Below are 11,489 nucleotides of genomic sequence, written 5' to 3'. Positions count from 1 at the left end.
CTTTACAATGATAGCAGTGTTTTGTGATGATTTGGATAATATGGAGAAACCACTGGCCACAGGCATGGAGGGAAATTTCAGTTGGTTTGTTACTTAATACATGGTGGGCTTCCTGAAATGCAGCTTAAATGAGCTTACTATCTCCTATTCCATTCAATAGATGTGTATAGAATGTTTAGACAGTAGGGACCATTTTGATGAGGTAGTCAGGAGGAGGATGCAAAGATGGTGACTTGAGGATACAGAGTGAGACATGTGTTAGGGAAGGCATAAAATGCTATAGAAAAGCCACATACTGCCAAACTCAGAACAAAAGCCACAGAAAACTACTAGGGGTATATGGTCTAATCTATAATCCTAAATCAGTCTCATTTTCAGAAGTTGGTTTCTTTATTCTCCCTGAACCTAGCTAGATACTGCAATCATTTTAATTCTTTCTTTAGGACGACAATATGGATACCAAATCCATTCTAGAAGAACTGCTTCTCAAAAGGTCACAGCAAAAGAAGAAAATGTCACCCAATAATTACAAGGAGCGACTTTTTGTTTTAACTAAAACAAGCCTTTCCTACTACGAGTATGACAAAATGGTAAGGCTTCCCTTCCTTGTTTTGTTCTAGTTATCATTTTCCCCAAGTCTCCACATAGTACTTGATTATAGTGAAAGAATGCCAGCTTTCTCAGCTAAGAGTGAATATCAGCTTGTGTCAACGTGCTACACTGCCTCTCTTTAACCAAAGTATGATGAAGCAAGAAAGGGACTTTTGAAAATACTCATTTGTTTTTATTAAGACAAAACATAATATGAACCTTAAACAGTAGTTCTCAGCTGAAGGAGTGTTTGTTTCCTGGGAGACACTGGACGATGACTAGAGATACCTCAGCTGTCACAACTAGTTCTGGGAGTGGGAGGGTAAGCACTCCTGGCATAAAATGGCTAGAGACTGGGGATGCCGCTAAAATATCCTGCAGCGCACAGGTCCTACTTCACAGCAAAGAGTTATTCATCCTCAAATGTTAGTGTGGAAGAAGAGAAATTCTGCCTTAAAACAGCAGTGGGAATAGCAACAGCTAGGTGCCATTGAGAACTTGATCATGGGAGAAAAACCAAAATGCCATCACAAAACTGAAACAAAGTGAAGCTGCTTCATGCCATTAAATCTTGATTTCTCTATTAACTACTTGGCAGGTGGTTTGAAAACAAAATTACACAATTCTCAAATAAGATTGCTAACTGTCACTCACATACTTGCTTTTGGAGAAGCAAGTGTTCATGTGTTCATAATTTAGAAACATGATTGTGACAGCCATGGAGCAACAGGACATGCGTCTCCATTGGCTTCCACATCCCTTAGTTTCTCTCTAGACATTAACTTGGTTGTACACTTTTAGCTGCTACCATGACACACCAACGTGATATGGTTTCTGGTTTGCTTTTGAATTCAGAAACGAGGAAGCAGAAAAGGATCCATAGAAATTAAGAAAATCAGATGTGTGGAAAAAGTCAACCTAGAGGAGCAGACACCTGTGGAGAGACAGTACCCCTTTCAGGTAAAAAAAAAAAAAAAAAAAAAGAGGAGGACGGTTTCTTTAATATTTTCTAGTATTAGCTCACTGTGCACAGGAAAATAACAATATTGCAAAATGCTCCCTTGAGACAATGATAATGTCTGGAATATTCCCAAGTGGGTGTTGGCAGTTTGTCAGAACCCTCCTTGCCAACCTGCTTCCCTCAGAGGGAGGTGAAGCAAGATGAATGTAAGCCACTGCGGTCTGACCTGTTTCAGCTCTACCCATCTCTTTTATGAACCTCTGTGGTGTCTCTCTCTCTTGGGTAACAACAAGTAGGAATCCATGCAGGATTAAGTACCAACCCCACCCTGACTTGTCTCCACCATCATAATACGGTGAGAGTGAGTGTGAAGATGGAGGTGAGAGTGAGTGTTAAGATGGAGGGTGATACAGTACACTCCTTGTGCTTTGCTCCTCACTACAAGATGTCAGGAAAATGTTCTGCTGGAGGTGACCATGAATAGATCTCAACTAGCAAAGTCGGAGGAGGCAGCAGAACTAAACAGCAAGTGCAGAGGCACTGTAGGGGGAAATAAAGGAATGAAAGAGACTGCCGCAGAGAAACAGGTGGTACTGCACTGGTAATTTACACCAAAGATTCACTCATTCATTCATTCATTCATTCATTCAATCATTCATTCACTCATTCTTTTTTCTTCCTTCCTTCCTTCCTTCCTTCCTTCCTTCCTTTCTTTGTTTTTGAGATCTTTATTTTTATTTTATGTGTATGAGAATTTTGCCAGCATGTAGAGCATGTTGGGTTCCCTTGGAACTAGAGCTAGAGACAATTGTTAGCTCCCATGTGGGTGCTGGGGATCGAACCCAGGTCCTCTGGAAGAGTAGTCAGTGTGCTTAATCACTTAGCTATTTCAACAGCCCCCAGAATTCTTTTTTTTTAACATTTATTTATTTACTGTGGGGGTAAGTGTGTGTGTGTGTGTGTGTGTGTGTGTGTCTGTGTGTGTGTGTGTCTGTGTGTCTGTGTGTGTGTGTGTGTACATACTCCCACATGCAGCAGCATGAATATGGAGTAAGAAGACAACTTGTTGGACTCAATTCTCTCCTTCCACCACGTGGGTTAGGGGGATCAAAATCAAAATCAGGTCATCAGGTTTGGTGGCAAGTATCCTTACTTCTGAGCCATCTCGATGGCCCATTTCCATGCTACAAAAATGTCTTTGGGAAGGGACTTAAGCTGAATTAGGCCCATCACAAAACTATCAGCCAGTTGGGGAAAACCAAGGGAGAGGGTGCCCATGGAGGTGACCCCAAACATAGCAGACCATAGAGGTTACCTAAAACCACAAAAGTTTTCCGGTCCTACGGAATTCCTAGCCCACTACTTGCATTTGTATAACCATAAAGATATATCACAAACTTTGAAAAACCAAAAAAAGAACCCTTTAATCCCAGCACTCAGGAGGCAGAGGCAGGCGGATCTCTGTGAGTTCGAGGCCAGCCTGGTCTCCAGAGTGAGGGCCAGGATAGGCTCCAAAGCTGCACAGAGAAACCCTGTCTGGAAAACCAAAAAAAAAAGATATATCACAACTTATCTCTGAGTATAATTGCTCATTTGCTAGAAAAAAGCATATTCATATGTATCATATATAAATAAAAGTAAAAATATTGAAGTAGTATGAGCCCAGTTTCTAGAAGACCTATCATGAGTGGTATGTGTTGTTTTCCAGTTGTAAAATAAGCCTGATCTAGAGAGGGCATTGTAATTTTCAAATTGGGGCAGATATATACATATGTTTGTGGTTGCAAGAGGGGACATGGGGTGTCCTCAGTGTAGAGGCAAGAGGACACCCGGTGTCCTGCTCTATCACTCTCCACCTTATTCCAGGATCTCCTATTGATCCTGGGGCCCCAATAATTGTCCTCTGTGTGACCTCCAGAGCAGTGGGCTTACAGGTTTGCATGGGAACACACCCTGATTTTCTTACCCCATGAGCTATCCCTCCAGCCCCATAAACAAGCATTGTCCTAAGGGATAAGAAAACACATAGTGTGGAGTGTCTGAGATGCTACATGATATGACAGAATGACATAACAAGGAGACACAGTTTTCCTGAATATAAACACAAACTGTAAACTGACCAGAATGTGGGAAAACTACCTAACATGGCATAGCAAAAGGAAGGCTGTCCTGTTCTGGTGGAAGCTCCACCCAAGCCCCTGGCATCCAGATACCCAAAGAGTCTGGGGTGTTCCGGTGGAAGTTCCACCCAAGTCCCCTCCCTCATCTCTCCCTCCAAATCCTGCCTCATCTCAGAAAGCCCGCCAAACACAATTCCTCCCTCAGAGATGCTCAAGACCACTACCATAGGATATTTAAACTGCCCCCCACCAGAAAACAGACATGTGGCTTTTCAGTCTCTCTTTCCAGTCTCCTCTATGGAGATGGGCATCGGAAAATCACCCAGGATCACTGTATCCATTAAATTGGGTTTTTTTCTAATTTGGTTTGATTTGGTCTGATTTGGATTGCTGCATTGGCAGAGAAGCTTATCGGGGTGCTTTTCATATTCCATCCCTGGAAATATTTCTTAAGGATACAGAAGATAAAGGTTTTCTAATTATGAGAGGAATTGCCTATAGGTTCGAAAGATGAACCACAGAACTCCTATGAAATATGTAATTTACCATATTATAATAGTCCCTGGTCTAGGGCACCCCAAATGAGACTTTAATGTCCACCACTGCTCCATGCTTCATTGCTGTGATTTTTCCCAAGTGCTCATGTGTCTGACACAAAACATTGAGATATGGAAGACTTAAAAACCTGTAGTTGTTTTCACATAATTCCAAAGCTAGTATATGTTATATGAAAAAGAGGTTTATTTCCGATAACATAAAAATTTACGGATACACCAGATTGAACCATGAAACACTTGTATCAAAATTCATTGCTATCTTTTTCCTTTCCAGATTGTGTATAAAGATGGGCTTCTCTATGTCTACGCATCAAACGAAGAGAGCCGAAGTCAGTGGCTGAAAGCACTGCAAAAAGGTAACAGAAAGCTTGAAGGCTTGAATTGTTTTCCTATTGAGCTCAGGCAATGGGCTGTATTTATGCTTGCTTTTGTGTTCTCAGTGTTACAGACAGGAAGCCTGGGGATCACCTTTACTTTCACAACTAGCACAGAGCTAGCTATTGTGTCCTCCCTGGCGGGAGGTGGGGGGGATGGGGGAAGCCAGACCAGCTGCGCTTCCTGCTGCACCTCAAGTCCTGTTGGGAATATATTTCCAATACTCACAGACAGTGCTAATAGCACTGAGCACTTACCACTTGCCAGATACTCTATCAAGCACATGTTGCATCTTGTTGCATAATCCCCTTGACAACTATGGACAGGGGTATTATTAGTCTTCATTTTTCACACAAGTTTAAAAGAAAACAGATGCATGCCACAAACCTTATTAATGGGAGTCTCAAAATTTAATTACCTGAACCCAACTTTTAAAATCACAACATTGCAAGCTAAGTAACTGTATTTTTGCCCCAAACTGAGGATTTGATGAATATCTTATTTGTGATTTTTCAGCTGCTATGGTAACAAGGGAGAGAATTGTTGTTATTAATTTAACACCATGATATTTCCCTCTGCAATCTTTTTGTTTTCAAAAGGGTCATATTGTAAGGATAGCGTTTAACTCAAATCAGTGACTCTACTGGTGCAGCTTCGGGTTTTAACATCCTAGACTGAGGAAGATTTTGGTTTTATGTTTATGATTTAGATTATGGCAGTAGCTCAGTACACCTCAGATTGCACACACCCACTCCACATCAATGCAAATACATCCTTTCCCACATGTAGTTATCTTCATTTTCCCTTCATGTGAAAGGACTTAGCAATCTATTTTGAGGAGCAGCCAAGTAGTCATTAAAGAGAGAAGCATCCCTCATTACCTACAATCATCTCAATGAAATGAGACAGACAACCTCTGCCAGAGACAGGCAAACCTGATTGCCTTTTCATCTATCTTATATAACACATCTGGCCCTTTCCTGACCTATAAATCGAGGAGCATATTTCTTTTCTCCTATACCAATTACATGTATGAGTGACTCTGAAACATATTAAAATATCCTCTTACACATAAGGCATGTGGATAACCATAATGGAGCTTCCAGGCGGAGCCCTAAGGTTTTGCTTCCCAGCAAACCATCTTTGGGGGAAACCCGTAGGGCTCATTTGTCATATAGATACTCTCTATATTTTAGCACTTTTTTAGACCCTGTGTCTCCATTTGTGGGCCTTTCTGGAACTATCCCTATTGCCTAGGCCTTGGTGTAACACATGTGATGGTTTATAGATGGAAAAGGAGAACGAAGAGACAAGCAACAACATGTCTCTTGGTCCCTCATGAGACTGTAGTGTCTCCATCCCTAGTGATGCTGTATGCACAGCAGAAAGTGTGTGCCTGTTAGCAGTGCTTTGTGCTAGAGGAGAAAAGACATCAAACGATCACTTGAACAAATCTATTTGTGCTTTCTCTCCCACAGGAGTGGGAGGCAGGCAGTCTTGGGACTGGGCAGCCATTCAAGGATGTCAGGGACACAGGTTCCCTCTAGCTTTCTGTTTTACCATTCTTACAGGAAGGTTCTAAACTGTCTTGGAAGGCCCCTGCTGAAAACTTTTGTTCATGCTATATTTCTCAGAAGTAGGGTTCATATCTATCTCTATGTACAACAGACATTGAAAAATGGTATCTGTTATTTTTTTCCAGTCTCTTGCTGGAGGATAGACAAGGTGGGTGAGAGTGTCATCAAGTTAGCAAAAACTAACTTACCATGGGGAGACAAAGGTTCTCATTTAAATATTTCCCCTTACAAACTCTCAGCAATTTAAATTATATCAGTCTATTTAACTCTGTAAGAGTCATGATAGCAAGAACAGCCGACCCTTAGGGGTAGTAGTAGTATGTAGACTGAGCAATGCATGTGGTGAAAAATACATAATGTCACATACACTTTTTAATGTCATCATTAAGTATTGGGATTGCTGCAATGTGGACTTGGGGACTTGGTCAGAGGATTAGTTACCCAGGAAACTAAATCCTTTTAGTTGGAAACATTGGGAATCTTGACACAATAAAAAGGAAACATTTAGACAGCAAGAAAGTATGCAATATGCCTGGGGAATATTTGGAACTAAACTCAGAAATCAACATTTTATAATCTTAATTCATTCTTTAATGATTTACCTTTAATGCTCACTAGTATAGTTTTTCCTTGGTGCTGGCATTTTCAGCTAAAATGAAGTGAGTCGTACTAAATGAATGTCATTATTAAAACCCACTTTTCACTGAACTATATGAGACCAAAGATTTATGTATAGCATCCTATCCCCTTAGTGACCAAGCCCAATATTAATTATTATTCCTTAATTGAAGTTAATAAAGGAGGACTAGGACTCTCTGGGTTCAGAGTTAGGAATTTCCTAGATGAACATAAAATCAAGAAGGAAGAATTGAAGTGGAACAGTGAACCAGCCCTCCCCACCTAAAGATACTTCTTGAGCTCTTCTCTGATAAATCCTTAGACATCTTTCAGCTGCATTGCAAAAGATGTTAATTTCTTGTAGATATAGTACTATATTCCAAGATTAGAAATTTATTGGTTTTGATTGACATTGCCTTATTCTCATGTTTCATTTTTCCAGTACTGGAGCTGGAGTCCAGGACTTGGTGCATGCTAGGCAGGAGCTCCACTACTAAGCTGCACCCTTAACTCCTCTTTGCTAATACTGTCACACTGTAGTTGGTGTTTTTTTTTTTCTTTTAACTCTTTGGCTTTTGGGGGGAGTCCACCACTCAGCTCCTAAGTAAATCACATGGAGTCTTATTGTTACTTATGAATGCCCAGCCTTAGCTTAGCTTGTTTCTAGACAGCTTTTCTCTTTTTTTTCTAGACAGCTTTTCTTAAATTGACCTATTTACCTTTCACCTCTGGGCTTTTATCTTTCTCTTCTGTATATCTTGCTTTCACTCTTACTCCATGGCTGGCTGTGTGGCTGGATAGCTGGCCCCTTGCCCCCTCCTTGTTCTTGCTCCCAGATTTCTCCTATTTATTCTTTCTGCCTTCCAGGCCTGCCTCTCCTTTCTGCTGCCTTGCTATTGGCTATTCAGATCTTTATTAGACCAATCAGGTATTTTAGACAGGCAAAGTAACACAGATTCACAGAGTTAAACAAATGCAACATAAAAGAACACAACACATCTTTGCATCATTAAGACAAATGTTCCACAGGATAAACAAATGTAACACATCTTAAAATAATATTCTACAACAACACACACATCCTAGAAAAGTAGCCCCTAGCTAGATGTGGTGGGTGAGTCCTGTAGTCCCAGCATTTGGGAAGCGGAGGCAGGAGAGTCAAGAGTTCAATGTCAGCTTTGGCTACACGGTGAGGCAAAACTAGATGTCTATACACAAGACCTTGTCTCAAAAAAACATGGCTTCCCACCTACTTCAAATTATTTATTCCTTAGAGTAAGGATGTCAAAATCATGAAAGACAAGCAAAAGATGAGAAATGACTACAGGTCAAAGACAACTAAACAACTAAATTTCATACATAATATTGGATAAGAACTTTGACCAGAAAGAATAAGTCATTTGAAGAACATTATTGGAACAATTGAGAAAATAAAATATGAATACATATTCAGTTTTCTGAATTTCAGATTTTGCTTTATAGTTAGAGAATAAGTATAGGTAAGAGAATAAATATCCTTGGTAACAGAAACTGTATGGGGAAATACTTATGGGTGACATCATTCATCTGTCAGAAACTCTTCTTTTTCCTAATCTCTAGTCTACACTCAGCCTACTTCTGCCACCAAAGAACATCAGGTGCTACAACCCATTCAGGACCTTCACAGACCTATTATAAAATCTTAATGGCAAGCTGGCCAGTGTATGCATTTTCCCTAACTTTTCCATAACAGAATGACACATTATTGTGCTAGGGTTAGACTGTGGATCATGCCGTGCTTTCTGTTTATTCTTTGGGTTTGTTAACTTCTGAATGAAAGCCAACTGCTATGGTAAACACTGGGTCTTACCTCGGTTGCTGGGAAATGAGATTGTCATTATACTGAGATTATGGTGTTTACTTACTGCATTGCTTCTCTTGGGCCAATGTCTGCTTATGTCTTGTGTCCTACCTACCTGCCCTTCAGAGATACGGGGCAACCCCTACCTGCTGATCAAGTACCACAGTGGCTTCTTTGTGGACGGGAAGTTCCTGTGCTGCCAGCAGAGCTGCAAAGCAGCCCCGGGATGCACTCTCTGGGAAGCATGTATGTGAGACTCCCTATTGCACTGGACCTCGGGTGGGTGGGGCTCCACTAGGTCAAACCTGCCCAGTGCTAGACCAGTTTTCCAGAAATAAAACATACCATATTGATTGACATCATAGTAATATAGCTTTGTGGATGCTATGCTGAAAATGAAGTACAATTTTAGTGTAAATTGAACCATACTCCCTCAATATTAATCCATGCCTTTGTCATATAATGAAAAATGTTTTTAAAATTGAAAACAGAACAAACAGACAGAGAGAAAGAGAACATGAATGTGGATGGGTAGGGAAGTGGGGAGAATCTAGGAGGGGTTGGGGAAGAGAAAAGAATATGATCAAAATATACTTTATGAAAACAGTTCAACAAAAACTTAACAACATGGACCAAGTAATGACCCATTAATACCTCTCATAACTCTTCTAGTTTAAAGCAAGCTCCTTAGAAGTAAAATGTGGCAAGCATATCACCATGGATCAAATAGCTAGTTTTCCCACTTGGTAAGAAAATGAGGGGCCGGTTAAGCGCAGCAGCTGCTCTTCCAAAGAGGACCTGGGTTTGATTCCCGGCACCCACGTGATGCTTCACGTCTGTCTGTAACTCCAGTCCCAGCAGGTCTGGTGCCTTCTTCTGCACTGCTTGCATGTAGTACACAGATACATCCAAGCAAAACATCCGTATACAAAATAAAAATAAAAGAAAGGAAAGCTTTTTGTGTATTATTTTGTTTTTAATCAAAGGCAGGCATGGTAGCATATAGCTGTAATCCTGATACTCAAGAGGCTGAGGCAAGAAGATTATAGTTTGAGACTGGCCTGAGCTACATAGCAAGTTTAAGATTAGGCCTCATCCTGAGACCCCATATCAAGCGCACGCATGCGCTCGTGCGCGAGAGAGAAAGAGACAGAGAGAGAGAGAGAGAGAGAGAGAGAGAGAGAGAGAGACAGAGACAGAGAAGAGAGAGAGAGAGAGAGAGAGGGAGGGAGAAGGAGAGGAAGAGAGGGGGAGCTCAGTTCTTTCTTCTTATAAAACAAAAATATGAAGCAACTCTGCTTCTCAAATATATAGCAAAAGATACAATTTAAGTAATAGTTTTAATTATCACATATGCCAAAATGATGATGTCTATCATTACAATATTTATTTAAAGTTATTGGCCATTCTGTATGGGTGTGTTGATTTCTTAATAACTTGTGGAAATGAAGTATAAATTGCTTATAGGATTTAGAGAACTTGAATTTCAGTTCAGACAATGTAATGTATCAGTTGGTGGTGTTGAAGGAATGCTATTTGAGTTGAGCATTACACGAGAAAGCTCCGGAACGTCTTCAAAAGTTGAGTCTGAGTTCAGTGGCTCTGGTGTATTGTTCATGTGGACTGGTTCATTGTTTTGATTCCCAATGTTGGGTGTTTTCCTTTTTTCTGTGTGCTCTTACTTTTTAGATGCTGATCTGCACATTGCAATTAATGAGGAGAAACACAGAGCCCCCACTTTCCCAGAGAGAGTAGTAAGTCCATTTTTCAATTATTTTTTAAGCTAACATAAACATTCTGGAATCTTTGTACATGTGTGCCATTCTATTTTGTTCTCACTCATCCTCGCTCTTCTCTCCTACTGGTTCCCTGTCACATTCTGCATGGATGCCCCACGTATTCCACTACCCTCTTGTCTTCCTGGGTCTGGCTTGTTTGACTTAATATAGTGATCTCCAGTTCCCATCTATTTCTCCTCCAAATGTCATGATTCCGTTTTTCTTTACAGCTAAATACAATTCCATTGTGTATATGGATCACATTTTTATCTATTCATCTGTTGATGGAAACCTATGCTTGTTCCACTTGCCAGCTATTGTGAATAGCGCAACAATAAATGAACAGCATATATGGGTGTGTGCTGCCACTCTAGTTGGTGGGGTGAAGTGGGGGCCTTATAAAATGAGGCAGACTAATGTCTCACGCAATACTCAACTTATTCATCATCAGACAATTTAGACTCTGAGGGGATTCTGACAGTTAAACAAGGTCAAATGAGCAAAGGTAATGAGAGATTAAGTTGTATGCAGTCACAAGGACGACCCAGGCTTGGAAACTTCTTTGAATAAGAAAAGTAAAATATTGAGCAATCTGAAATAAACCCACTCCTATTTAGTACACCTGGGAGGGGCACGAAACACATTCCAAGAACAACCCATGTTGTAGGAAACAGGTTACACGACTCCTGCTTCGTTTCCTTGGAGTTATCTCACAAGCTCTCAGAAATCTCACACAGTTGCATTCATGGACCATGTTCCAACAAGTGTGCAATTATCTTTGTGCTAAGTCAATAGTCTGAAAAGTGTTTTCCAAACAGAATATAGTAAACAAACTAACAGTTGTCATATTCAAGACTAAAAAATGTCTAATTCATACAAACTTACCAGCAGAGAGAGAAAAAGCTATGAGCTACCACTTAATCCATAGTTAGTATTAAATAATGTATTCAAACATAGAACCATTGTAATATTTTATTATTTATTAACTACTGACTTACCGTAACCAGCAATCCTATAAATAGCCAACAAATTGCATTCATGTGAGACAAATCTTTATGGCAGCATCACTCAT

General features: G+C 40.3%; 1 protein-coding gene across 1 annotated transcript in view; it reads left to right on the top strand.

Annotated features, from left to right (window-relative positions):
* Window positions 1–449: 449 nt before the first annotated feature.
* Window positions 450–11,489, top strand: part of Bmx (BMX non-receptor tyrosine kinase) — a 46,778-nt gene continuing 35,738 nt past the window's right edge. Inside the window, exons 1-5 of the mRNA XM_035450177.1 lie at window positions 450–590; window positions 1,447–1,551; window positions 4,504–4,585; window positions 8,766–8,885; window positions 10,329–10,393. Of these exons, the coding sequence (XP_035306068.1) occupies window positions 453–590; window positions 1,447–1,551; window positions 4,504–4,585; window positions 8,766–8,885; window positions 10,329–10,393 (510 nt within the window). The 5' untranslated portion in view covers window positions 450–452. The remainder of the gene's footprint in view (window positions 591–1,446; window positions 1,552–4,503; window positions 4,586–8,765; window positions 8,886–10,328; window positions 10,394–11,489) is intronic.

This window comes from Cricetulus griseus, chromosome X, assembly GCF_003668045.3.
Source record: "Cricetulus griseus strain 17A/GY chromosome X, alternate assembly CriGri-PICRH-1.0, whole genome shotgun sequence".
NCBI classification, from domain to species: Eukaryota; Metazoa; Chordata; class Mammalia; order Rodentia; family Cricetidae; genus Cricetulus; species Cricetulus griseus.
Note: the sequence above shows the minus strand (reverse complement) of the source record. Positions and strands in the feature narration are given on the sequence as shown.